Here is a 27,726-nt window from a genome sequence, read left to right as displayed (position 1 = left end):
TATAGTCCTAATAAAATTTTATTGAGAACCAGTAAGTCAAATCCTTTACAGAACATAGATATACATATGATCCCAGCCCTTCCCAATAAATGGCAATGCAACATTGGGTGGGTCCCCTGAATATCCCAAACAGTTTTATACCTATAAGGAGGGAGGGGGGGGGAACAGTTCTACAGCTTAGCAATATAGAAAGGCGTGCTTTGACCTATTTAGGGGGAGCAGAAGTGGAATTAATTCAGTATGAGTAACAGAGGACTACAAAGAAATATTGTAGATGAACATGTTATATTTAAAAGTCAGCTAGTAGAAAGCAGGGCATCACAAGACTAGACACAAATTAGCCTGAGGACTTGGGAGCAAAGGATCTCCATCCATAGAGCTACAAGAGAAAGCAGCAACAAGGAGAGAAAAGAGCCTTCGATCCATTTTTACCCAATGCTCTAACTACCATGAAGGCTTTTGATGCCAAATAATTGGAACTGACATCAGAGATGAAAAGGGAGCCGAATGACTCTAAGGATTAGAGACAGACAACCTGGAGGAGACCAAAGCCCAATGGGACTGATGAAGATAGTTATGATAATGTTAGCATTTTTTCCATGATGAAAAGTTAACTACTGCCATTTTCATCGCTACAGGAACAAACACAGGCAGGCCGAATGAACGCTGTGCGGCACGCTGTCCTGGCTATACACCCAGTCTTTTCATGGAGACGAGGCACACTATTGGGTTTTCCGGGAGGCAAGTTTTGGGAAGGTTTTTTTGTTTTTGTTTTTTTTTTCATTTTTGACCAAAAAGAAAAATAGATGTATGAAAAATGATACAACAGAAATACAACTGAAATGATGACTCTTCCTTTTAAAACTAAGAAAGCTAGTGTAAAATTTCTTTCAATTTCTACCATGGTCTTAGTTTATAGCCTTTGCTGAAGTTAAAATCCTATCAAACTGTCTCAGCTCTTATGCATAAAAATTAAAAACGACGATACAAACATAAAGTCCTGCCAGTTTTGTAAGTCCTAAAAAGAAAAAAAAAAAGGGTACCTGAATTGTGTTTCTATTGATGAATTTGATAATGGATGACAGTAGCCAGATTATAATTCAAATATTAATAAGAATCTTATTCAAAACATTCTTTTCCTTGCCTTGAAGTCTTCCTGGGGTTAAATTGATTAATTTAAATTGACTAAGATGTTTGGAGAAGCACTGTGATCAAGTCTCTGCTAGGAGAAATTGTGTTTTGTTCTTGTTCCTTTAGTTAGTAACTGTAATTGCTAAAAGTACAGGCACAGTAGATTAAGATAGTTCACTAAACCAAGTGGGTTTTGTTCCTTCCAGCTAGACACCTGCTGAAGCAAATGAGCTTTCCCGTGGATGCTGACTCCACCGCTGAACCACTCCTGGGAAGGCAGAGCTTGCACATGGCTCTCAGCAGCACTTGAGAAACGCAGGAGGCACGAGGCTGTCCCCGAATAGCACAAGTCACAGAGGACAAGTGAATCCTAGGACTTGAGTGGGCTGTGGTTTAGATCCTGTCGCCATCTGCCTTTAAAGCAGGGGTGCGGAACGTCTGGCCCATGTATGGCCTGCGATATCATTTGGTCTGGCCCTGCCAAGGCATTAGGGGTGAGTTAATAAAATGTGTGACCAAATATAGCAGTCTAATTTTTAAGTTGATAATTCTTTATGGCCAGCAAATGATGTTACAAATATCAAATGGCCTTTGGCAGAAAAAAGGTTCCCCACCCCTGTTTAAAGCTTAGAAAATTTCCAATAATATTAGCTATTTTGATGCTTCATGGAAAACAATAGGGGGCTGCAGGAATCAACACACTCATTGGGGTTTTGACTCAAACTTCCAATAAGAAATAGCATGTTTTTATGACTGAGAAAACTGTGAGATAGGCACATTAAAAAATTTTAGACCCTGTTTTTTTTTAAGTTGCAAAATGTTCTAAAATTAGTCAAAACATTGAGCAAATAAGACAAGCTTAAGAAAAGCAGCAATGGAAGGAGGAGGAGAAGCTGATGAGTCAAAACATTTGTAGACATGAAACACCAGGGATTCTGCATCTACTATATAAATACCTCCGAGGGCTCAGAAATTGATGAATGTAAAGCCTAACATATGCAAAAAGGCAGGATCCATTTGTTCTAAGCATGATCACTGGATTTATATCAGAAGCTTAGTGTTTTGTTTTTTTCAAACTAATGGCTATACATACAGCACCACTCCCTCCTTCTAAATAGAATTAGACTGTTTTAATACTTAGTGAAAAGACCTACGTCCAGATAGGTTGCTAGGAGGGAAACGTGGCTCACATCAGCCAGCACGAGAGCAAAGTCACTGCCAAGCAAGTGACACACAAGCCAAAGTTTGGAAGGCCAATGGGACAGGGTGGACTCAAGTCCTCAGCTACGACATATTCACAGCCTGAACACTGGTTTCCTGATCTTATACTAATTCTAAAGAACAAGCAAATTTAAGTAGTTACAAACTGCTCTAGCTTATTTTAGAAAAACAACACACAATAAACTCTTATCAGCTTATCTAGAACTAACCTTCAAAGCAGAATTTTCACGACTGGAACCTGGATGCTTTCCTAACCAAAAGGGGCCCATGGCAAAGTCTGCTGACCTCGAGTTTAAATAAGCATTGGGAATTTAAAAAATGGCATGTAGGTCGCGAGAGCAGTTTTCAACACCTGCAGTTTTTGTCCTGGAAGCACAGAGTGATATTTTTGTTCCCTTTCATAATCAGCCACACAGAGAAAAGCAAAGTCATAAACTGTCCTGTTGGAGAAAAAATACTAAAGAGCAGAGGTAGAGGGCAATGTCTAACAATAACCATATATTTACCTGTTATCTACATTCATTTCTCTTAACCATTTTTAGAACAGTAACAGACAATTATACTCATAAGCTTAAATAAGAGCAAGACTTCCTCCAAGTTATAAAATATATATACATATATGCCCTCAAAATATTGTACATATCACCCAGCTTCTTTTTTGGAAAAAAGTGAAATTAAAGTTAAAGGACTTCCTTGGATATTTCAAAATAAAAATAAACGGTATAAAAGGGAAGTGAACTAAAGACAAATTCTGGGGGGAAAAAATCTAAACCAAGTACAGTTTGACTGTTTCATTGGAAAGCACTGATAGCATGTAGCTCAGGTCTGATACACAGAAAGGGTCATGCATGAGTTGCGGGCAGGTTGTCCTTTTAGAGCTCAAATGCAGGAAACCGGGCTTTGGCGGGCACAAGGAGGTCAGCCAGGAAGTAGATGGTCCCAGCCATTCCTGAGGGAGAGAGAGGGGAAAAGTTAATACACCGAATGACTCCATTTCAGAGAGTGGCTTCATTTTGCAGCACCAATATTACGATATTAATGGCAATGATTGAAATGAGGTGGGCATCTGTCTATATTTACATTCCTTGCAGTTCAATATCAGAGGAGATCAGCAGTGAGGTGTTCAGCCTCTTCATCCAGTGGAAGACAGGAGCGGGGGTGGAGCCAGACAAGTTCAAGGCACAGCCCTGCCACTTGCTATGTGAGCAAAGAGCATCACCTACCTGTCCTCACACCTGTGACGTGAGGATAATGTCTGTATCCTTTTGCTGAGAATTATGACATCAATATAATGCCTAGCTCATGCCTGGCTCCATAATGGTAGTCACCATTATGGCTATTAGTGTGAGGTCTGTGCTAGTCCACTGCTCACTGATTTTTAATACTGAGCTGGTATACTAGGAAATAAGGAAGTAGTTTAAGAGATGATTATAAAGTTATCTTGTTGATAAAACTCCGATTTAAATACATTAAGTAACAAGCAGAGCAGTGGACGTGGAAATCGTAAGGCAAGTGAGTCACGTGGGAAAATACCTTCAAAGAGGGAGAAGGGAGTGTCCGGCGTCCTGCATCCATGGTCTCCGTAATCTAAGCACCACTCGGCAAACTGAAAATGAGACGGAGTTAAATTACTGCTGTGATTTCTTCCAGAGACCCCCTCCAGTTGATAGACGCTGTCCATAGGAATTATTCTAAAAAGTAAAACACTATCTTCAAGGCAGGGAAAAGAGTTAATGCAGAGAAATGCATGGCCTGGAAGAATATGAAACATGAAGGGAACTTAATGAGCTATCTGAGCCGTACATCTCCAAGGTTAACATAGGAGAAAGGAAGGAACGAAACCACCCTTCTTTCTTTTTCTCTCAGAAATGCTACTGAATAGAATTATGTTCGTTTAAAAGGAAGATAATTTCACTTCAGAATGGTTCTGAAGGTTTTTCTCTAATAATGTGTGCCCCCCAGAAATGATTTAAGAAATGAATGGATTAAATCAGATTAGCTAGGAACCTTTCTTCAGCTTTCCTTTGTGGCTCTGGCTCCTACCTTGCAGGCCCTGTACAGGTACTTGGCATCCTGCGTGAGGTTGTACAGTGCCAGGAAGGCGTAGGCATTGCCCGCAGTGCCATGGCACAGCCCATACCCCTTCTTCAGCAGCCCGTGCTGCCAGATCACGTCAGCGCACTGATAGGCGTCGCTGAGATACTGCTCCTCTTTGAACACCTGCAGGGTCAGGGACATCGTTTATTTAAAAGGAAACAAAATTCTATTAGTATTCCTCTAGGAAAGAAGGGGAGATGGAGGAAGGAGGGAGGGAAGTGGCTTGGCAAGAAACAATAGAGGATTTAGAGGTACAGAGATGCAGTACATCAGTGGGGACAAATTACAAAACCGCTAGCTTTAAAAAAAAAATAAATAACCGGGCATGCATGACCTTGTTTGCATGGTGTAAGTTTTAAGTGTGTGTGTGTGTGTGTGTGTGTGTGTGTGTTATTGGTGAAGTAGCCTTATTTTACTTGAAACTTGCTGTTATCATTAGTCACTTCCCAAAGAACACATGCTCCCTTCTTTGGTAACAGTGATGCCCTTAACAGGAAGTTTCTTTACATTCTGAAGGAGAAACTGTGCACATAAAGTTGATTACAAAACTGATTTGGCTATAAAACACTGCACTTGGTCAATCTTTTGTGGACGCCTATACCTTAATCTAACTTAAGGAATATTCTGATTAGACATTTTAAGTATCTCATTGCAAACTAAGTGATCTTAAACATAAAGGCAGTTTTAAAAGATTTTCCAAGTTTCTAAAAGTAAAATTTGATATACTAAAGCTTATTTAGATTATGAAATGCCTGTCTGTGGATTTGTAATTTATAATGTTTTCAATGTTCATGGATGCACGCTCTAGTTTAGATCAGAAGTTCACTCTACTGCATGGCTGAACACTGTTCTGCTGTAGGCAGATACCACATTTTGTCCATCCATCTCTGACGGGCACTTGGAATTATTTCCACCTTTTGGCTGTTGTGAATAATGCTGCTGCGGAACGTGGCATACCAGTGTGTTTGGATCCTTGATTTTAAATACATAGGAGTGGAATTGCTGGGTCATATGTTAAGTCTAAGCTGAATTTTTTGAGGAACTACCATTCTCCATTCCCACCAGCTCCGTGTGAGGCGGATTCGTTCTATTTTTCTCATCGAGTTCCTGGGACTCATCACGGCTCTGCAACTGAGGCTACAATCTTGGCTCCTCTAGCTGTCAGGGAAGCAGACTCCTGCGCCGTGAAACAGTGTCTGCCTGGTGCAGACAGACACTGTGAGAACGGTTATAATCCACTTAGCAAACAGCGAGTCTGACAAGTGATGTACTATTGCTCCTTTAAGGATTACGCATAACATTAATTTAAAATTTTAGAACTTTATGCTATATTTTCCAGTGCGTTCCTGGGAGGAGGAAATTCACACACCTTGTGGGCCTGGATGAGCATGTAGATGACCCCGGGGGCACCGTGGCACCAGTGGACCAGCAGGTCCCGAGAGTCGCCCACGCACGGAGGGTAATTGCCCGAGGGAAACTTCAGCTGGCAGACGTAGTTTACACTGGGCTTGACCAAGCTGTGCAGCATGGCATTGCTCACTTGAAGGCTGGGCTAAGAGTGAGAAAGGGAATTATTAGTTCTGCTGAAGCAAACAAATCTTCCTGAGCCCTAGGAATGAGTTTTAAGCCATAAAGAAAACGACCAGAAGGAATTGGAAGTCGTTAAGAAATTTTGAATTTCATCCAATTATTTCGTCTACTGGAACATATTAAACTAGGCTATCAGTTAACTCTTTGGCCTTATGTCCATATTATTTTTCAATTTTTGTTATCTACATATACATAATATGTAGTTGAGAGAGTGTTAAGTTTTAATTCCTCCAGCATACATTAAAGCCCAGAAAGAGATCCACAAACAAAGACGAACTTTCATTATTACATTTAGATGTTTCCAATGGAAAAGGGTATGAACAAGTTAGGAGACCTGGAATCTAGATTCCAAACTGCTGTGTGACTGTAGGCAAGCCTGCTAGTGGTTCTCCACCCACAGGGGAGAATCACTGCTGTAGAACCTAAGACCACCGGAAAAACACAGATATTTACATTACGATTCATTAACAGTAGCAAAATTACAGCTATGTAGCAACGAAAATAATTTTATGGTTGGGAGTCACCACCACATGAGGAACTGTATTAAAGGGTCGCGGCATTAGGAAGGTTGAGAACCACTGCTCTAGACCAAGCCTTTCTGCAAAGCCTTTGGGACTGATACTTATGCAGGATGATTTTGATACAACAATGTACAGATTTATAGGACACACTGAAACAGAGCATATAAGCCTCCATTTTTTAATATAATTTTTAGTTTATCTTTTTGATTCAAAGTGCTGCTCACTTCTTTAAATTACAAATTCCAAGTGCTGTCTTTGTCGGGCAGGGGTGAATCTGTGGGGATGAGGGGGGCAGTGGCGTGAAGCACAGGCAGGAGGCTGTGGTGGCAGGGAATCAGGCCACACAGATGACAAGGCTTTCAGACACTGAACGTGCACTGGGCTCCTTAGGGACGTGTAGATTCACTTGATCCAAAGAATATTATAATATTCAAGTTCAATTTAAAATGGTAGTGTAGAATGAGTGAATTCTCCTCAAATTTTCAGGAATTATCCAAAATGCCCAAAACATATATTGCTTTATGCTGATTCATAGGCACCTCCTGGAATGAACTTTTATAGGACCAAAAATGAAATAATTTAAAATAGATAACAGTCTGCCAATGGAAAACTCAGTAGCTGGCTTTCCAGATTTCTCACTACAGAGCAAAGAAGGTAGAGGGTCAGATGCTCCTGATGACCTACTTCAATGAAAGGTCATGTGACTGTTTAGTCACTGACACATGTGACTCAACTCACCTCGAAACTTCAGAAGATATGAACTCTCCTTTCCTGAAAACTCTTAAGAGTTATATTTATTTTTGGAAATAGAGCACTAGTGAGGGGATTTATCAGAAAATAAAGAAATTTAAGTTTAAACTGTCGAAATCCCTAATTATAAAATTCTTAATTGAGAAGTGTAGAATAAATACAATAGTTGGTCTCTTATTGCCACTAACCATCAAAGTGTGACTTTGCATTTAAAAGCAATAATAACCTTGAGTTTTTCAGCATCATTGTCATTGTTTAGTGATGGGGAGAAGGCAGGTCTGACATTGATTTTGCATTATTATAGCCAGCTACTCAACCAGTTAGTAGTATGTATGTCTAAGCATTCATGTTGAACATATTGATGAAACACTTCCCTTTATGCTACACTGTACTTTGGGAAGGTGAGGGGGACACCTCTGCTACCATTAAAAATCAATTTTGTATTGCCATAAACTCTTATTCACAAGTGCCAATTTATCCTTAAAGAGAGCTAAGTGAGCCCCAGGAATGACGCTCCCATGACAAGTCCCTTCTGACCTCCCCCTCCGATTATGCTGCTGCAGTGAATTCTATTTGTCCTTAGTCTATGTGACTTTGGCTGATGTCCCACAACAGTGTTTGATCTAAAGAACGGTGAGCATAGCCTACTCAGCTATTTCTCAGGTAGGTTATACAAAACCCATCGGAAAGGCCTTGCTTTCTAAGTGAGCCTTAAGCAACACATGCTCATCTGTTTTCTACTGATTTTGGCCTAACTCCTGGAATTTGTTTCAATGGGTTGTGCCTTACAATGTGACATAAGAAAAAGAATCGGTCAAAACACTTTAGTCTAGACAAATGGACCTAGGCAAGTATGGTCATCCACAAAGCAAACATCATCTCAAGGCATAGTGCCTTTTATATTTATTCACTTGAAATGCACCTTGGCAAATATTATTCTTGTTGGTTTAGGCCCGTGGTCGCCAAATTGGCCCCTTGAGTGTGGCTCTTCCACAAAATATCATGGCCCAAGCGAGTCTATTTTGAAGAAGTGGCGCTAAATGAAGTTTAAGTTTTAAAAATTTGACTCTCAAAATAAATTTCAATTGTTGTACTGTTCATATTTGGCTCTGTTGACTAATGAGTTTGCCGACCACTGGTTTAGACCAGGTAATTACAAGGAGAGTGATATAGGAGTCGACAGAATGAAAACTGGAGCTGGAACGCCTGTCTTCTGACCTTGACAGTCACGTCAGGAAGCACACGTTAAAGTGTCACCACCATCCCCTTACCTGCATCAGGAAGTAGTAAATCCCTGCCAGGCCGTGAGCAGCCCCCACATAATATTCTTGGTACCACTCGTACATCAGTGGAGTCTTGGCTGTGAAGTTTCTCTTTCTAGCTAGGTTTTCTCCAGATGTTAAGACTGTTTCACAAACCTACAGAGAAAAAAGCAACCAAAATAATGGGAGAATTAAAGTAAAAACCCTGCTGGTGGAGGTCAGACCTGTGTGAATAGATTAGATCCTGGGAAGTGAATGGATACCAACTTAGGCCATGGAAGGGCAGTGAATTCATCACTCAGAGCGGGTGTGACAGTATTCTGTCGGATAGGGGAGGGTATGGAAGATCTTGAACTCTTTTCACTGCAGCTTACAAGGATTCACTTGTCAAAGGAATGCGTGACTCCTCCGGCACCAAAGGAGGCACTGCACCCGGAAGGTGAAACTCCCTCTTCTTGGAAAGGGCCTCTGAACTCTCACGTGGCTGGACTTCTTACCGAGTCTCTCTCCCCAGCGTTTCCAACAGAACTCAACATGTAGCTGTTAGTTTGTTTTTTATCACGCCCGACATCCAGAGTTCAAGATACACCTACCAGCTACTTGGGAGGTCTTAATTGGAGAAATAAAGTCAATTGTTTAGGTAGACGGTAAAGTGGAATCCTAAAAAAAGACTCCAAAAAGCACAAAAACCTGGTACCTGCTGAATGTGGCGCTGAGGAATCTTTTCTATTCCAAAGTGCCTATTCACAAAGAGAAGAGCATAGATGTAGCCCACTCGTCCATAGAGCAATTCATTTGGAGCATGGGGGTCCACCGTATTTAGGTGAATTAGCCTGGGAAGAAAAACACATGCTTGAGATAATTCGAAAGGAATTAGGTAGTGGTACATACCAAAAATGGTACCTTTAAAAAACACACATTTATATTTTAAAAGCTTTTAACATACAGTTATAGTTAATATAATATGTATGTTATTTTACATTAATAATAGTGGGCTGGGCCAGAGCTCCGTGGTAGTCAGGTTTCAAAGATTAACCCGTAACTGAATTCTTTTTCTTCCATTCACAATGGAACTGTCAAACCAGATACTCAGAGGAAATAACCCGGGAGGAGGGCCGAGGCCACCTGGAGCCTCCATGGCTCTTCATTAGAGGCAAGCTGAGACCAGCCGGGGTCAGAGCAGCTAAGACCTGCTGGCTAGTCGGGGATTTTGCCTGGAGAAAGAACTAAGTCAACTTCTATTTCTGTAAAATGAAATGTACAAGCGAAGGAAAAAATCATCGTCTTCCCCTCCCAACGCCTCCCACCACTTCCATATGCCTGTGGTCTGACAAGAGGAGCACGCAATTTGAAGTGAAGAAGACATGTTTTAATAACCAGAATGAGATGATACTAGTGACTAAAAGGGGGAAATAGTTATGAAACAGACTCAGAAAAAGTTATGAAAGGGTCCTTAAGTGAACTTATTCCTCAGCAAGAAAGGGGTTTGAAAAGTATGGCTGCTTACAGTTATTGACAGAGTTAAATGTTCCCGTATTATGTCTCAACAAATGGGTGTATTTCAATCAAACTGTTCAAATATGCAAATAATGGCTCATGCACTTTTTTTATTCTATATGAATACAGGCATTAAACTCAGTGGGATGAATAGTGGTTATCTTAGATACAGAGACACAGTGGCAAGAGATTGCTTTTGATTTTCTTATAATTCCTTGACTTTTTTTTTTTCTAATGTCAACATGGTCATCTGGAAGGTAGAATTATGGGTCATTTTGTTTTCTACTTAAGTATCATCATACACACACACTCCTAATATTTAAAGAATTTAAAAACATTTAATAAAAATTCTTTTTTTAAATGTCTTAACTGGCAGCTTAGTAACACTGAGATCTTAAGAAAATAAAATCTGTTTACTAGATATGAATTCACCTGTTGTAGTAAACAGAATAAATGTGTCAGAGTCTTGATAAGAATTTATCAAGTTTTGCCGGGACCGGTTTGGCTCAATGGATAGAGCGTCGGCTTGGGGACTGAAAGGTCCCGGGTTCGATTCCAGTCAAGGGCATGTACCTTGGTTGCGGGCATATCCCCAGTAGGGGGTGTGCAAGAGGCAGCTGATCGATGATTCTCTCTCATCGATGTTTCTAACTCTCTATCTCTCCCTTCCTCTCTGTACAAAATCAATAAAATATATTAAAAAAAAAAAAAAAAGAATTTATCAAGTTTTTATGTAACTGTATCAAATTGTATAGAGTTTGGATATAATAAAGCGCTTTTGATTTACTTTGCAAAGGAGATTAAAAATCTATTAAAAAAGAGAAATTACCATGAAATTTTTAACCGATCACTGCATTATGGAAGTTATTCAGAACAATTATTGCATTAACCCCAATGATGTTTTCACCTAAATAAAATATGTTTGAACCACTAATTAGAAAACAGTTTTATTTGCCATCATTGCATCACCACTAGGTGGCAATATATAATTAGCATTCCAATTATTTTGTAGCCAAACTCTTTTGCATTTGGCAAGTTCAAAGTAGGTAGCAAATACCTTATAAATCTTTTAAAATAAAGTATTGCCGCCAGAGTATCTTCTTAAAACAATACTTTATAGTTTAGGGTAATAAAGTAAGTATTCCATTCTTCTCTGGTTTTGAATTCACATCATTAAAATTCATTAGTTGTGTCTGAACATTATTAAAGGTAGGACTTTTATAGTAAACAATAAATGTGTCAGAATCTTGATAAGAATTTATCATCCAAGTTGCCAGAAGTTAGAGAAGAAGGAAGAGGAATGCATAGGCAGAGCACAGGATTTTTAGAGCAGTGAAACTACTATGATTGATACTATAATGATGGAAACATGTCATTATACATTTATCCAACCCATAGAACATACAACACCAAGATGGAACTGTGATGTAAACTGTGGATTTCAGTGTTATGCTGTGTCAGTGTGGGTTCATCGATAGTAAGGGCACCTCTCTGGTGGGGGATGCTGATAGTGGGGGAGGCTGTGCATGCGTGGGGACAGGCGGCATTGGGGAATTTATATACCTTTCTCTCAATTTTGCTGTGAATTGAAAACTACTCTAAAGAGTAAAGTCTATTAGACAACTAAACAAAACAATAAGACCTTCGCTGGAAATGTGTGTCTGTCAGCCTGCTCAGTGGGAACCTGCCATGCGGGCAGAGTTGCATAGCAGTCAGATTTCTTAGCAGAATTCTGAAAGTGTCCATTAAACTCTAGTAAGGCAATAATTGTAAATTATTAGTACAAAAGTTTGGTAATTCTTCATAATTCACAACCTTCCGTGGGCTGCCCTGACTTATATTAAAAACAAAAGGCTGGATTTACATATCTTTTGTCCTTAAAAAAGGCAGTTTTGCATCGGTTTGTATATCCTTAGGAGGCCTTTCTCACCCACCACAGGAAGTGAAGTGCAGTTTTTACAAGTATTGATCTTGGATAGTACCTTGGGTTAGTAATCATATAAGTAGGCTTTTGATCATTATTGTTACTGAAACTGATGTTTGACCTGGAATGTGTCAGTGTTATTATATTCTGCAATAAAATAGGGATAATGGTTGCTCCTTAACTATAACATAAGAAAAATGTAAGAATTGATCAAATGACAGTACTAAGCTTTGTTGCCGAGAGGAAAGTAAAATTCACTAAAATGTTCTTTTATAACGCGTAGAATTAATGCATAATAACAGGTAGATACCAATCCGTTAAAAGAACCATGATTACCGGGCAATGCAATCATCTGCCTGCTTCTCATTGTTCATCTTGTAGTACACCACCGCGGCCACCGCCAGCGGGCCAGCATCCCCACACAGGAAGGTGATGGAGCGCTTGGACAGACAGTTGAGACTTTGCTTTACGTAGCTGTGTGCCATCTGGAGGTAGGCAGGGTCCCCGAACACTTCATAGAGATGTAGGTAAAGCACAGCAATACCTGAAAAGCGAAAGGAGCACAATGTCAAAGTGAGAAAAGGGCAGCTGGCTGTATTATTTGGTGTGCTGCCTACTCAGCAGTGCTGATTTTGACAAGCTGTAATAAATATGTAAACTGCCCGGGTGTTCAGACGACCTTAGTTCTAGACTCAGCTTTATTACCAAGCAGCCCTAAGAAGCAGACACAGCAAACACTTCAGTGTTCTAAGTTTCCTCATCATCATAACTCTAAATAATAGGAACTCTAAGACTCTCTAAGAACTCTAAATCGAAGTTTATTATTAATCTTTGTTGCACTCTAGCTATTGTATTAATGTATTCTTGATGGTTAAATGATAGGTTATCAAAATTATGGTTCCAAATAAACAGTCACTTATTTAACAAATAATAATTTACTTAATAAACAAGAAATGTTTGTTCATGTGAGCTAAAGAAACTCGAAGCCTAGGGAATGAAAATTCAATTTCTCTTATAGATATAAGATTTTTATTTATTTTTTTTATTTATGAGAAGGTGGTAATCAAATTCCCTACCCAAGTATCATTCCAGGCAGAGGTTATAAGAAAACTAAGTGAATTGAGAAATGAATTAAGTTCCTCTGTATTTTTTTCTCTCAGTTGAGAAACCAGCTTCTTTAGGAACTATGTTGTAAAAGCTGCCAATGACTTTAGCTTTGGGCCTTAATTGGCTGCCTGTCCCAGTCTGGAAGCCCTGTGTGTAATTGAGCTGTTGTCTGTATGTCCCTGTTCCAATACCTGTCACAGCAGAGGCCTCCCTCTGAAGGCTCCTGTCTCAGGGCAGACTCAAAGATGTGGTGCAGGGAGCGTGCCTTCCGCATTTCTAGAAACTCATTGTTCTCCTCAAAGTACATTTTCCATCTCATTTACCATTTTTAAAAGATAGAGAGCCTCTGTTTAAATCTAAATTAATAGAGCCAATCTCTCCACAAATTTTCAATGCAGTAAAAATGCAGTCTGCAAAATTACTTTTCACTGTACTGAGACAATTTTAAATTTAGGTAGTTTTCTCATTTTGCATGGGTAATCTCCAAAGCTTTGTGCTACAGACAATTCAATTTCACATGTATATTAAGACCAAATTTTCATTTCCTGCCAAAGTTAATAACATTGTCTGCTCTTTCAAAGTGGCTTGGCATTAGTAATTCCACAAGCCGAGATGATCAGATGTACCAATGCTTAAGGTTTATAGATGTAAGTGTGCAAAACCCCATATGTGGGTAAGAAAAGAAATCTCCTTTTCACAAATGATCAATGTCAAGAGCTTCTTCTAGAATTAGGTTCTTAATGGGCTTCATCTCATCCACACCAGGCATCTGCAGGCAATCTGTTTAAATTGTTACCCTTTCATTCTGCCCTCCTATTCCCGCCGCTGCCTGAACTCCCTTAATTAAGTTATGTAAGCGCCAAAGCCAGCTAATGACATGACTGAGATCTGAGAAAATAAAAAGTGATTAAATACAAGCCCAATGATTGCTTTCCTTTACAGACCTTTCTCTCATTATCAACAATTCCTCTTGGCCTAAGTATTTAACAAACAAAGCCCGTGAAGTTTTGCAATCGTAAAGTTTGCTATATTTCTCAGGAAAAGAGGGTAATCACTTCTCAAGTCTCACAATATTTCATTTAAATAATATATATATATATATATATATATATATATATATATATATATATATATATATATTTTTTTTTTTTTTTTTCTCTTTTTTTTTCTTTCTTTCTGCCAACAGAGAGGGCCTCTGGGATTTCAGGTTTTATTTCTCTCCTTCTCATTCTGGGCCTCAGTGTCCGCTTATTAAGCAATCTCATCCAGGTTGCAATTTACAGTGTCTACCTTCCTTGTCACAAAACACCTAAGGATGAAAAGGGATTCAAGTGAGGGGGTACTGAGGCCTATTAGAAAAATGTATGGGACAAGCCTATTATACTCAGTCTAGGTCAGAAAAATTAGATAAAATGCCTAAGTCAAAGACAATGCTTCATCAATATTTTATACCCAGATGCCCTAATTTAATCCTGGTTGTGTAGCTGAGTTGATTAAAGCATCGTCTTGATAGGCCAACTTTGTGGGTTTGATCCTGGTCAGGGCACATATAAGAAGCAACCAATCAGTGGATAAATAAGAGCAACAACAAATTAATGTTTCTCTCTCTCAAATCAATCAATACATTAAAAAAAATTAAAACAAACAGAAAATAATGGAGGAACTTCCGGAGGCCAAATGTCTTAAATATGATTCTTACAATTTTCCAACCACTGACAATATTCATGTAGGAAAAACTCATCCAGTCCTTCTATATGCACACGGTTCTGGAATCAGCCTAGGCTTTAAATTTTATTCTAATAAAATTTATCAAAACACAGTATGTTCTTTATGGAAGAAATTAAATAGTACTGCCTGGCCTACTATACATATGCAGTCTCATGCCCTGCTCTACTCCTGTCTCCTAGAGGCAATCACTTTAAATATTAGTCATTTCCTCTAACACCTGCCTCCATATTTCTAATAATAATATGCGTATGTGCCTATCACATCATTTCTCTGTATCAAACATTTTGACTCACAATCCATTTTGAAAGATGAGAGCATGATAGAGACTGCTAAGTGGCCCCCCCCTCCCCCCAAATGTACCTCCCTTTTCCTTCAACAACGATGCCCTGAACTCTAGCTAGGCACTAACAGTCTTCTTTGCAGCTGGGTATGGCCATGTGACTAAGTTCTGACCAAATGAGACATAGTGGGAGTAATGGGGGTAATTTCAGACAATGTTCTTGAAATTTCCTTCCTCCTGGCTGGAATACACCTGTTATGGTGTACGTAGCTAGAGCAGCCATGTTAGACTGGAGTAGCAGTTCTGTGATGAGGATGGGAAAGCACCAATATCAAAGAAGCTTAAATCTGAATGACTATGAGCTGTCCTGGACTGCCTATATACAAAAGCCACTGTTACTTCAGGTGTATCCCCACACGCCGATAAGCCTTACGCTAAAGAACAGAGCTCTTTTTGAAGCTGGTGAGGCAGAAGGTAAACCACACAGTCTCTCCGGAAGGTAAAATCAATGGAACCTGGTGGGGAAAGCCTGAGAGGGAGATATCCAAATAGACAGGTCAAGCAGGCAGCTGGATATATGAGCTTAGAGTTCAGGAATGAGGTTGGACAAATGTCCTCCAAATGTGAGGGGAATGTGTTGACCCAGCGCAGCCAGAGTACGAGACTCATTGATCCAATGCAGTGGGAATTGTGTTTGATTGAAAAACTGTGCTTCCCACCTCCTTTGTGGTCTTGAGAAGCCACAAGAAACCCAGACATTTATTATTTTGATCTTAGGCTCCTGGAGCCGTTTGGTTGCTCAGAACTGTGGCGTCCAACATGCTCACCTTCACAGAAACTTCATTAAAAGTAAACATTTAAAATTCTTTGTTTCAGTCACACTAACCACATAGCAAATGCTCAAAAGCCCTGTGGCTAGTGGCTGTCTGTGTACGGCGAAGTAACCTTTCCATCCCCACGGGAAGGCCTGAGCATGGCACTGTGCTGAACAGAGGGAGATGCTATTCTGCATGAGCAGCTCAGGAAGCCAGACACTGCCTCTCAGTCCCTCCTAGAAACCTCTTCTCTGGGACATGTTGACAACAACTTGAAAGAAAACAATATGTACAGTGAAGACCTAATAAAGTTTTGCGCTAATAGAAAACCATTCTGGAATTCTGTATGGAAATGACCTAGATTTTTCTCTTCTGTTTCCTTCTGTAGCTACTTCTCTGGGAAGGGAGGGTAAACTGCTTAGGGACACTTCTAAATCTGCAATTTCCTCACTCAGCTATTTACTCCAGTAGGACTATAAATATAGCCAGCTGTTGAGAAGTAATTAATACTAAGCCTTTGAATTTCTGAGGGATCATTAGTTCCATTCATCTTGACCAATCAAGACCTGGTACTCTCAAACGTATATAGAGATGATAAAAAACAACTCCACAGATGTAAATACTTCTCTGTAATTGATATTTCAGAGATTATTCAGACTAAATGAGTAGATGTTATTCATTTATCTGCAATCAGTCCACACTGATGTATAGATCTTTGCCATGGTACTTAAGCTCTTTAAGGCATTTCCTTTCAGGCCAGGGGCTTTTCAAGACTCTCTTCATGGACTCTGGTAGGAGAAATCATGTTCAGGCTACACAGCTGGAGTTACCAGAGGTGCTAGCTAACACCCAGTAAAGGGTCACTACAGTTTGAGTGACATGAAGACACTAACTCCCTATAGGAGGGGTGATGGGTTTTTATAAGTTTCAAATGAATGGTTCACTAGTCGAAACTTTAAATGTTCATTAATTTCTATGTTTTTATTTATTTTCAGATTTATGAAAATATAAATGAAATTTCCTCTGATTAATCCCATACAATATGATCATTGGTCCTATTTCAGGTTAGTACTTTATAATGTGTTATTTTATAACTGTTTCTCAATTTTGTGTGTTTGAGAGCATGTGTTTCCATTTCTTGGACAAAATTATAGCTGTCACACCCAGTTGCTGTAGTTACCGGGCAGAGCACTCTGTATGTGGACCCTGCTAGCTGGTCAAATATCCCAGTACTTTTATTTATTTATTTATTTTTTTAAATATACTTTATTGATTTTTTACAGAGAGGAAGAGAGAGTTAGAAACATCGATGAGAGAGAGACATCGATCAGCTGCCTCTTACCACACCCCCTACTGGGGATGTGCCCGCAACCAATGTACATGCCCTTGACCGGAATCGAACCCAGAACCCTTCAGTCTGCAGGCCGACACTCTATCCATTGAGCCAAACTGGTTTCGGCCTCCCAGTACTTTTAATACGGGCAATCTGGAGGAAACTAGTTGGGTGTCCACAGCCCTAACTTAATGTTGCTCCAAAGAAAGGAGTGGACTGGAAGTTAAAGAGGGAAGCGAGCACTCTGAAGATGTGTCTTCTTTTCTCCTGAACCTATTTGCAGAGTTGACTGTCCAATAAGAAGAGAGGTTAAAAAAATAAATAGCCCAGGCCGGTGTGACTCAGTTGGTTGAATGTAGTCCCATATACTTAGAACTCGCTGGTTTGAATCCTGGTAAGGGGGCATGCATGATGCAGCTGATACATGTTTCTCTCTCTCTCTCTCTCTCTCTCCCTCCCTCCCTCCCTCCCACCCTCCCTTCCTCCCTCCCTCCCTCTCTCCCCTTCCCCCCTTCCTTTCTAATATCAATTAAAATGTTTTTTTTAAAAGAAGTCATGTTTTCCTCCTCCTCTCAGTGCCCTGCAGTGCCCTGCTTCATAACTGTCAAATTAGGAAGCGCTCCTAGTCTTTTACTCAGACTGCCGTGACTGATAAGTCCTTCAGTGCAGTGCTTGTGAAGAGCAGGAGCTCAGGGCCCTGGCTGGGTAGATGGCTGGTTAGTGTTGCTCTGATGTGTGTGCTAAGATTGCAGGGAAAGAGATGTGATCAACCAATATAAGAACTGCAGTGAATTCCCATCCTTTCCCCATTCCACCTAGTTTTAAGGTACTGTTTGTAGTTTGCATAAGTGGTAGCAAGAATTGTAACGTATCCATCCATTCACCCATCCATTCAATAAGTATTTATTAGCCGAAATCGGTTTGGCTCAGTGGTAGAGCATCGGTATGCGGACTGAAAGGTCCCAGGTTCGATTCCGGTCAAGGGCATGTACATTGGTTGCGGGCACATCCCCGGGAGGGGGTGTGCAAGAGGCGGCTGGTTGATGTTTCTCTCTCATCGACGTTTCTAGCTCTCTATCTCTCTCCCTTCCTTTCCGTAAAAAATCAATAAAAATATATTTAAAAAACAAACAAACAAACAAATAAAACCAACAAAAAAAACACACACATGTATTTATTAAGCACCAACTACGGGCCTAGCCCATTGTGTTAAGTCTGAAGTACGGTAACTAGAATGAAAATGACAAGACACAGCCCGTCTCTGGTCTGTAAAAATCTAATTGCTTAGATATGTCTTCGTTCTTTCCTTCCTGCCATTTCTTCTAGTCCTGTTCTCTGTGCCTCACCCAGCACACTGGTGGTATCCTACCCTTACACTTGTTTCAGCCTTGTGTCTTAGCAGTTTAAGATAACACCAAACCATAGTACACGCAGACAGAAAGGGAGCAGGCGACACTCCCGGTGCACTTATCGAACTAGAGGTCGCTGTGAAGGGCTCTAAGAACCCAGTGCAAATCCACACCCTGGGTCCTCCTTCTTGTCCTCCCAGCTCCTGCCGGGAGCCACAGGGGCTTCTCCTGAAGGTGAAGGACACTTGTTCAGGGCTCAGCTTACACACTGAAATGCTGGCTCTGATGAAGAGCGACTTAAAAGGAGATCAAATTGCACAGAAAAGACACCTGGCCAGAGCGATTCCTTTCAAATAAGCCTGCTATCGGCAGAGACGAAGACCACATGCTAAAGCTGTAGCTCAAAGCTGTACATTTGGCAGATCAGAGGAACAGCATCTCAAAATACTTTAATGACTTACATTTAGAGCGCAAGTTAATATGACTCCTGGGATCATGCTGCATATCCTCTTATTTAAAATGCTATCTAATACTTGAAAAGAGGAACTATACGCCAATCTCAGCCTCATTAACACTGCGAGTTGGTTACAGAAGATTCGGTCATGTCTTATAGAACTGAATCCTCTGGAGCCTTGTGCATTTTCCCCTCCAAGTGTGAGTTGATTATCATTTCTCTTAGGAATCATCACAGCTAAGAGAGAGAAAAATGAAATTAAATGAAGGCTAGCACTTTCCCTCATTCTCTCTCAGAGACACTAGTGAGATCAGCCATCCCTTGGGTTTACTTAACCTTTTTACCAAGTTACCTGAAAGGAAAGATATCTTTTATTCTCAATGTTTATTTCTAACACAAGAATACTTCATCTACCCATTTAATCCTATAATAACAATTCCTCACCAGTGTTTTGTGCTTTCCACTCTATAAGGAACTTTAAAGCCTTCGCCCCTTAGGACCTACAACTGAGCTGGAACAAAGCCCAGGGCAGCCTCAGGCAGGGGGGTTACGCTCTGGAGTGATTCCCACAGACCCCTGGACACCACCTCGGACCACTCCGTAGCTGGTCATCAGGCGTGACCTGCAGGGGCCTCCCTGCCTGCTAGGTTTCTGCACTGTCTGCTGTTCTGTGCACAGATATACCATAGAATAGTTCTTGATGAGGCACCCAGAGAATCTAAATGCTTCCCTTGCTCCCAAAACTGGGAGCATGTACTAAAAGAACTCCTGATAATCTACCAGAAAAGGAGTAAGGCTAAAAATGAACAAAATGTTTACTGCTGGCATATGTCATATAAAAATATCATGATGCTGCCGAAACTGGTTTGGCTCAGTGAATAGAGTGTCGGCCTGCGGACTGAGGGGTCCCAGGTTCGATTCCGGTCAGGGACATGTGCCTTGGTTGCCGGCACATCCCTGGTAGGGGATGTGCAAGAGGCAGCTAATGGATGTTTCTTTCTCATTGATGTTTCTTTATCCCTCTCTCTTCCTCTCTATAAAAAATCAATAAAATATATTTAAAAAAATATATCATGATGCATTACAGTTCAATGTACAAATTTTATAAAGGAGGCTTTTGGTGATCAGAACTAAAGATGTTTATTGCAAGTTTGATTTCAGACTTGGGTGATATTTCACGTAAGATCCTCAGTAAGCCTTTTCAAATACTAGCAATTGCAAGGAAAAGCTCCCGTTTTGGCCCAGTTAATTTTCTATCCAAAAACCATGCTAATATGTTAATTCAGAATTAGGAAGGAAAACACAGTCTATTGAACCACAATGGAGATCTCATTCTTCCAGCTGCAAATGCCCACAATTCTTCCAGGGTTTACTTTATGTCCGATCCCTAATAACTTTCTCCTACAGACTTTTAAATAGGAAGTACGCTTGTCTGTCTAACAAGCTATTTCCAAATTCCTTTCTTTCCAAATTCATATAATGTTTTATCAGGGCTTTTCTATAACACTTAAAATTGACTGGTCATTAGCCACTTCTAAAAAGTGTGTACACTTGAGTATCATTGTGTTGTGATTGCTTAAATTACTTCATATGAGAGCTTTTTATGTAGATCTTCACTAATAAAGTGCTGTAAACTCAAATGTAAAAGTGGAGTAAACACACACACACACACACACACACGCTCATTTGTATTCTCTCTGTATACACCTCTCTTGGTAAAGAGCAGGAGCTCTGAAGCCAGGCTTGCTGGGCTTAATCCTCGCTTTGTCATTCACTGGCTTTGTAACCATGAACAGATATTCAGTCTTGCTCTGCTTCACTTTTCTCATCTGTGAAATGGGGCTATGAATAGTATCCATGCCATGGAGTTCTTCTGAGACTTAAGTTAGTTAATTAATGAAAAGCACTTAGATGGTGCCTGGCCTGTAACGTTAGTTATTGGCATACATGTTCACACTCTCTGGCTTCTGTCATTCAAATGTCAATTCTAGTAACATTTTGTTAACAAGAATCGTATTTTAATCTTTACTCTTGTCCTTCAACATTCAAATGATCACAAACTGCATATTGATGATCCTCATTCCTTTGGGAACCTAAATTTATTCATTATATTTTATTATTAAAGTACTAAATTCTTGTTTTTGAATATTAATGTAGAGTAATCATTTGTTAATGCTCAACCACTGCATTATACTTGCCCTGTTTTGTAAATCCTCAAAATTTAAAATGCGTAAGTAGTGTTTATTAATGAGATTAACTACCAATTACAGTATACCTACAACACAACAGATACTAAATAAATGACAACTGTTATAACCTCCATTTTGAAGCAATACTTTCATTTTATTCTCATCTTAACATTTTTTTGTGTTAAGTTTCTAAAATCCATAAAAGTCATAAAAATCATAAAACAAAACTGTAAGAGGAAGGAGGGCCTATGAATTCCTCTTATTTTATAAGATACTAGAGGCTCGGTGCATGAAATTTGTGCATTTGGAGGGGGAGGTCCCTTAGCCTGGACTGCGGCCTCTCAGCCTGGGAGCCCTTGGGGGATGTCCTGCTGCCATGAGCCCAGGACCTGGCTGAGCAGTGCTCCCCCTATGGGAGCGCACTGACCACCAGGGGGCAGCTCCTACATCGAGTGTCTGACCCCTGGTGGTCAATGAGCACACAGCAGTTCCACCATTGGGTCATTTTGCATATTAGTCTTTTATTATATAGGATGACCTTCAATGTCCCTGAAAGATTATATATATGGTATATGAATAATGGAAATGGTGAGTCATAGAACTGTGCTTTCTTCAAGAATATAAAACAGTCTTTCTGTTTCTACACATTAGTGGACTAATTGCAGTTCTTCAACTTTCCTGCTTTGGTTTCTCTCTCTTACCTTTTGTTACCTATGTGCCATTCCTTCCCAAATTTTCTCCAACCTCTCAATGATGGGTAAATCCATGAAAGCAAACCAAGAAGCCAAGACTATATGGAAGGATTTGTCCACGGAATCTATGCTTTACCCTGTGTTTTGTATGGTTATGTGGCAATTTTTATGAAAGTGCTTCTGAACATGTTTTACTTGCTTTAGATAAATTCTCCTTACCTCCACTTCACACACTGTATTGTGTCTCCAAATTAACCATGTAATGCTGAACATCAATTTTTCTCTTCACAAGTTCAGCAGCCAGCTGCTTTTGTGGCAGGCCTGAATTCCAGGAATGTGCATACCCTGTCCTACGTTCAGAGCACTGTGAAGACCACAGCATACCAAGGCCCGCCGAGAGCACAGCGGCCATTCATATGCAGATGCAGGAAGCTCTTAGGGGCACTGAGTCTGACTGCTCTACAAAGGTAATGCTTTGGCTCCCTCTTGCAATGCGTACACCAGCCCAGTCAGCACTTCATACCTGTCCAGCCAGTGTAAGCAGTGCCATCCCGACGGTCTGCTGACTTCAGGCCCCTCTCCATTTGCTGCAGAAGCTCTCGAATCTTATTGTTCAAGCGCTGTGAGAACTCAGGAGTCAGCTGTAGATATGAAGAGGAAAACAAACATCAAAATAAATGGGCACCTGACTTCTTGGACTATACCTATCAAAAACAGGACAGTACTTTATTTCCACGAAGGCCACATTTTTCTGCCTGGGAGAACTCGGCAATTACAACAGGTCATCATTCAATGTTATTTCATTAGAACATTGATAAGGGGGAAAAAAAAAATCGATTCCTGCAAGGTCCACAGTCTATTTTCTCTGGAAACTCCTGTTTCCTCCCACATCCCAAAGATGTGCATGTGAAGGAAGTGACATATGCATTGTCCCCGTGTGTGTGTGCGTGTGTGCGTGTGTGTGTGTGTGTGTGTGTGTGTGTGACGGAAGGGCTTCCTGTCCAGGGTGGGTTCCTGCTCTGCGCCCTGAGCTGCCAGGAGAGGCTCCTGACTTTGAACCTGATTAAGTGGGTTGGAGAAGAATCATCAGACTTTTCACAATTATTTCAGTGTTTAGTATTAGAAGTGGTTTGGGTCTTTATTTAGAAGTTTGGTGATGTTTTTGAGACCAGAAATATGCTGTAGCGATTTAACCCGTTTACATCACTGAGCCTCTGGTTTCCTTATATATTGGTTTGCTTAAAGTCACAGGTAGGCCGAAACCGGTTTGGCTCAATCGATAGAGCGTCGGCTTGGGGACTGAAAGGTCCCGGGTTCGATTCCCGTCAAGGGCATGTACCTTGGTTGCGGGCACATCCCCAGTAGGGGGTGTGCAAGAGGCAGCTGGTCGATGCTTCTCTCTCATCGACGTTTCTAGCTCTCTATCTCTCTCCCTTCCTCTCTGTAAAATTTCAATCAAATATATTAAAAAAAAAAAAAAGTCACAGGTAGGACTTACTATATTTTATTTTTAAACAACAATGAAGAAACAAAACTTGTAAGTACTACTCAAGGCAGGAAATATAGTTGATCCTTGAACACACAGGTTTGAACTGTGCAGATCCACCGTTACGTGTTTTTTTCACTTGACTGTGCAGATCAAACTTGTGTTGTTCAAGGGGCAACTCGAGGTTGGGAATGGAGTATGCAGAGGGCCATTGCAGTCACACTCCCACTTCTGACTTTCCGGAGGTCGTGTCACTAACCTCCGCACTGCTCAAGAGTGGACTGTATTCTCGCTGTGACTTCAGTGTTTTACATAAAAGTTTTAACTAAATGCTGAACAGACCAAAGGTAAACTGGATCACAGTAATTTCCATCTAGTAGAGATCGTCTATTAGTGAAACCAATACTTTTATTATAATAAACATCATTTTATCAAATTAACCACAAATCAGAAGATGTTTGCTGTTTTCAAGACACTGGATTTTTGGTATTTAAGCTGCACCAAAGTTAATTCTCTACAGAAATTGGTTTTGTATTCTAAAAATGAGGATAAACATTTATAAAAATCCATTTATAAAAATAAGCATCTTTTAACAGTTCACGGTCTATAATAAGTAATAATTTGCAGGTGGATTGAAGCTCACTAAGGGTGAGGCTTTGGGGTTATTGACATCCACATGAAGACAGACCCACAGATGCTGGGCAAACCGTGAGACCCACATGATCATTATGTTATCTGTCCTAAATGCAACAGAAAAGTATTTCAAAAGTTCTGTATACACTGAGTCATGAATTATCTTAAAAGGTCACTTTAATAATTTAAGGACTCTAATTCCTAGACTTGTATTTCACAAAGCAGTCAAATTTCCAAACAATATTGGGGAACATTACAAGATACATTTTATTTCATCATGTAAGAGTTGTAAAAACAAACCTAACTACTACCTGTTGGCATCATCATCTCATTTTCTAAAAAGGACATAGTGAAAAAAGGCTATATAGAATCTATATTAATAAAAGCCATAGGGGTGATCAGGCCAGCAGTGGAGGGCAGTTGGGGGTGATCAGACTGGCAGGGGAGCAGTTAGGAGGCGATCAGGCAGGCAGGCAGGTGAGTGGTTAGAAGCCAGCGGTCCCAGATTGTAATGGGGATATCAAACTGCCTGTTTAGGCCCTATCCCTGCGGCCTAAACCAGCAGTTGGATATCCCCCAAGGGGTCCGAGATTGGAGAGGGTGCAGGCTGGGCTGAGGGACACACCTCCTGTGCATGAATTTTGTGCACCAGGGCCACTAGTTATTAATAATAAGATATTAAGTTTTACTTCTGAAGATCATCTCTGTTAAGGCAAATCAGACTATTAACCACCTCTGGATTATTTATTCCGAAGCACCTCGATGATTCCTTATTTCACACTGAAGAAACCACATTGTGTGAAGGACACACTCCCATTACTTAACAATTTCTGCCAAGAGGTTAAGATTTCCATAAGTCTTGAAAACACATTTAGTAAGATAAAATAGACTTCAATATCAATATGAAAGCTCTATAAATCTCTACTAGATAGAAGAGTGTGTCTACATGAGAACATGTAATCTTCTGATCATGGATAATTGATCATCTTTCTTGGCCTTAAAGGACCACGAATAACAAGAATGCCTCAGGAAGGGAAGTTACTTTCTATTTGGCACATAACCGCTCTTAATAAAGGGGACCTACCTGCCTGAGAATACTGATTACTTGGGGCAGACCACAAAATTATTCAAACTCTACCAATATTTGAAGAGTCTCTAAAATCCCCTCCCATTTTCCTGATAGATGCCGGAAGACAGAGCAGTTCCTTATTAACGTGTATGTTAACAAAATAAGGGGAACAGATCTCCAGGATCTCATCCTTGGTGTTCATGTTAAACCCTTTTAGAACCTGTATGCTAGTTTCTTTCAGGGATTTGTCCAAAAACCATGTGTTATGTAATAAATTACATTGCTATCTTTGGACCTGAGTTTAAATATTTTTTTCTCCCTTAGAAACAAGGGAGAAAAAGCACATAATTTATAAGTAGCCTAAGTAGCGAGGTGCATGTTCCTGAAGGCTGGTGTCATTAGGTATCTCCTCCAGTGTTCTCTTTGCCAAGTGGTCATGAAGCAGCATGTGCTCCTCCAACAAGACGAGACGAGTGCTTCAGCTTCAGGATCTGCAGAGCGAGGCAGAACGCAGGGCCAAAAGGCCCAAAGGACGCCGTCTACCTCATATAGTTATATGATAATTATAAGCAGCTTTGTTTGGGCAGCTCAGTTCTGGTCTTAAAAGAATCAGATTGCCGTAGCTGGTTTGGCCCAGTGGATAGAGCATTGGCCTGTAGACTGAAGGGTCCCAGGTTTGATGCCCGGGTTTTGGGCTCGATACCCAGTGGGGGACATGCAAGAGGCAGCCAATCAATAATTCTCTCTCATCATTGATGTTTCCTTCTCTCCCTCTTCTTTCCTCTCTGAAATCAATTAAATATCCTATACCTTCTATCCTACACCTCCTGTCCATCTGTGACCTCCCTCCTCCCAGCATCGCTGGCCCAAGTTTATCTACACGGATGAGTGCTTTAAGGAACAAAGCGACAAAGTCACATAAAGTTAACCTGACAGATATGACAAATCTAAGGCCATTGTACCACATGTGAAATGCTCTCAAAAGACTGAGTTTAGAAGAAACCGGTAAACATTTTTAAAAATTGTGTGCACTTATCCAATCTAACTCCCTCTTAGGATTTCTCAACTAGGTATTTTCTTTTTAATATATATTTTACTGATATTTTACAGAGAGGGAGAGAGAGGGATAGAGAGTCAGAAACATCCATCAGCTGCCTCTACTGGGGATGTGACCGCAACCGCAACAGAAGCTGGGACCTTTCAGTCCGCAAGCCGATGCTCTATCCACTGAGCCGAGCCAGTTTCGGCTAGGTATTCTTAAAGAGAGCTCCATTCTCTCTTCACAATGGTTTCACCCAAAAGAGAAACCACAGGCCTCTGGTACCCATATCCGGGTTCTCTCCGCACCGGCCTTTGTGAACTGCAAACCAATGTGACTCACTGGTATGTTTCAGCTGCGGGCATGTCCTCTACGGAGGGGAAATGGTACCAAGACTGTCAGGCCCAGGTCCCACATTTGTCCTGGCACTTCCCGTGGGAAGCTGTCTTTACCACATCTTCCAGTGTCAGCACCACCCTGCCACTACTTCAATTAACGGGGCGCATGTGGAACACGGCCAGGATGTGCACCTCACTTTAAAAAGCAAATAAAAAAGATAAAAAATAACAAGGCGCACTGCATGTCCGCCTGTTTTTTTAGAATGAAAAAATAGTAATGACTGAGGTTACTTCAATAATGTGAACGATTCCTTATAGATATTCCACATGTTAGGGCTCAAATTGTGTGTGTGTGTGTGTGTGTGTGTGTATTATTGATTTCTTACAGAGCGGAAGAGAGAGGGATAGAGAGCCAGAAACATCGATGAGAGAGAATCATCGACCAGCTGCCTCCTGCACACCCCCTACCAGGGATGTGCCCGCAACCAACGTACACGCCCTTGACGGGAATCGAACCCCGGACCCTTCAGTCCGCAGACGGACGCTCTATCCACTGAGCCACACCGGTTTGGCTCAGACTGTGTAATGTAACATGCATGTTGTTACTTAAGGTCTGTTTCCCGTGGCCACCAGCGCACTGTGTGTGTTTTCGGGGTGCGCATGCCCTGCAGGCCCGGAGCTCCTCCCCGGGGGCGGGCGCGGGCAGGGCGGACTCACCCGGCCGGCGGGGTCGAAGTAGCCTTCGGCCAGGGACTTGTTGTAGTCGGCGAAGGGGTTCGGGAAGGCCCGCTGCGCCATGGCGCCGGCAGCCAGCCTGCGGGGCGGGGGGAGAGAGCCCGTGAGGGGCGGGGGGCGCGGGCGCGGCGGCCCGGGTCCGAGCCTCACCCCCCGGCCCGGCCCCGCGGCCCAGCCCGGCCTCCCCGGCCCGAGGAGGGGCCGCCCGGCCGCCGCGGCCGCCAGCGCCCCGCACCCACCGCGAAGCAGGAGCCCCGTCCTGCACCCCGTCCGGCTCCCGGTCCGGCGCCCCGTCCCGCACCCCGTCCCGCGCCCCGTCCGCCGCCGCGATGGGAGTAACGGCCACGCCGGGCCCACAAGCCCCGCCCCGGGCGGCCCGGCCTCTCACCCCGCGGCCGCGGACCGTAACAGACGCGGCGGGGTCCCCGCGCACTTCCGCCCCGAGGGGCCAATCGGAGCCTCGGTCCCGCCGGAGGCCCGCCCCCT

At 41.5% G+C, this 27,726-nt stretch overlaps 1 protein-coding gene across 5 annotated transcripts; it reads right to left on the bottom strand.

Moving 5' to 3' along the window:
* On the bottom strand, positions 1 to 27,726 carry LANCL1 (LanC like 1). 5 transcript variants are annotated; one of them, XR_004984807.2, is made up of 11 exons: positions 27,629 to 27,725; positions 27,223 to 27,319; positions 22,464 to 22,581; positions 12,330 to 12,537; positions 9,270 to 9,405; positions 8,582 to 8,728; positions 5,819 to 6,001; positions 4,396 to 4,572; positions 3,886 to 3,958; positions 3,576 to 3,749; positions 3,130 to 3,301 (listed from the first exon to the last, which is right to left on the bottom strand). XR_004984807.2 is itself a non-coding variant. In XM_036420759.2 (10 exons), the coding sequence occupies exons 2-10, from the start codon at positions 27,301 to 27,303 to the stop codon at positions 3,225 to 3,227; spliced, it is 1,200 nt and encodes a 399-aa protein (XP_036276652.1). In that variant the 5' UTR covers positions 27,304 to 27,319; positions 27,629 to 27,725; the 3' UTR covers positions 1 to 3,224. The 5 variants fall into 5 exon arrangements, 4 of the variants coding, with proteins under 4 accessions (XP_036276652.1, XP_036276650.1, XP_036276651.1 ...); XM_036420759.2 differs by lacking the exon at positions 3,576 to 3,749 and having other exon boundaries at positions 1 to 3,301; XM_036420757.2 differs by lacking the exons at positions 3,576 to 3,749; positions 3,886 to 3,958 and having other exon boundaries at positions 1 to 3,301; positions 27,629 to 27,726.

Source organism: Pipistrellus kuhlii, unplaced genomic scaffold, assembly GCF_014108245.1.
Source record: "Pipistrellus kuhlii isolate mPipKuh1 unplaced genomic scaffold, mPipKuh1.p scaffold_m20_p_7, whole genome shotgun sequence".
Lineage (NCBI taxonomy): Eukaryota > Metazoa > Chordata > Mammalia > Chiroptera > Vespertilionidae > Pipistrellus > Pipistrellus kuhlii.
The sequence above is the reverse complement of the archived record's forward strand: the minus strand, read 5'-3'. Positions and strand labels throughout refer to the sequence as shown.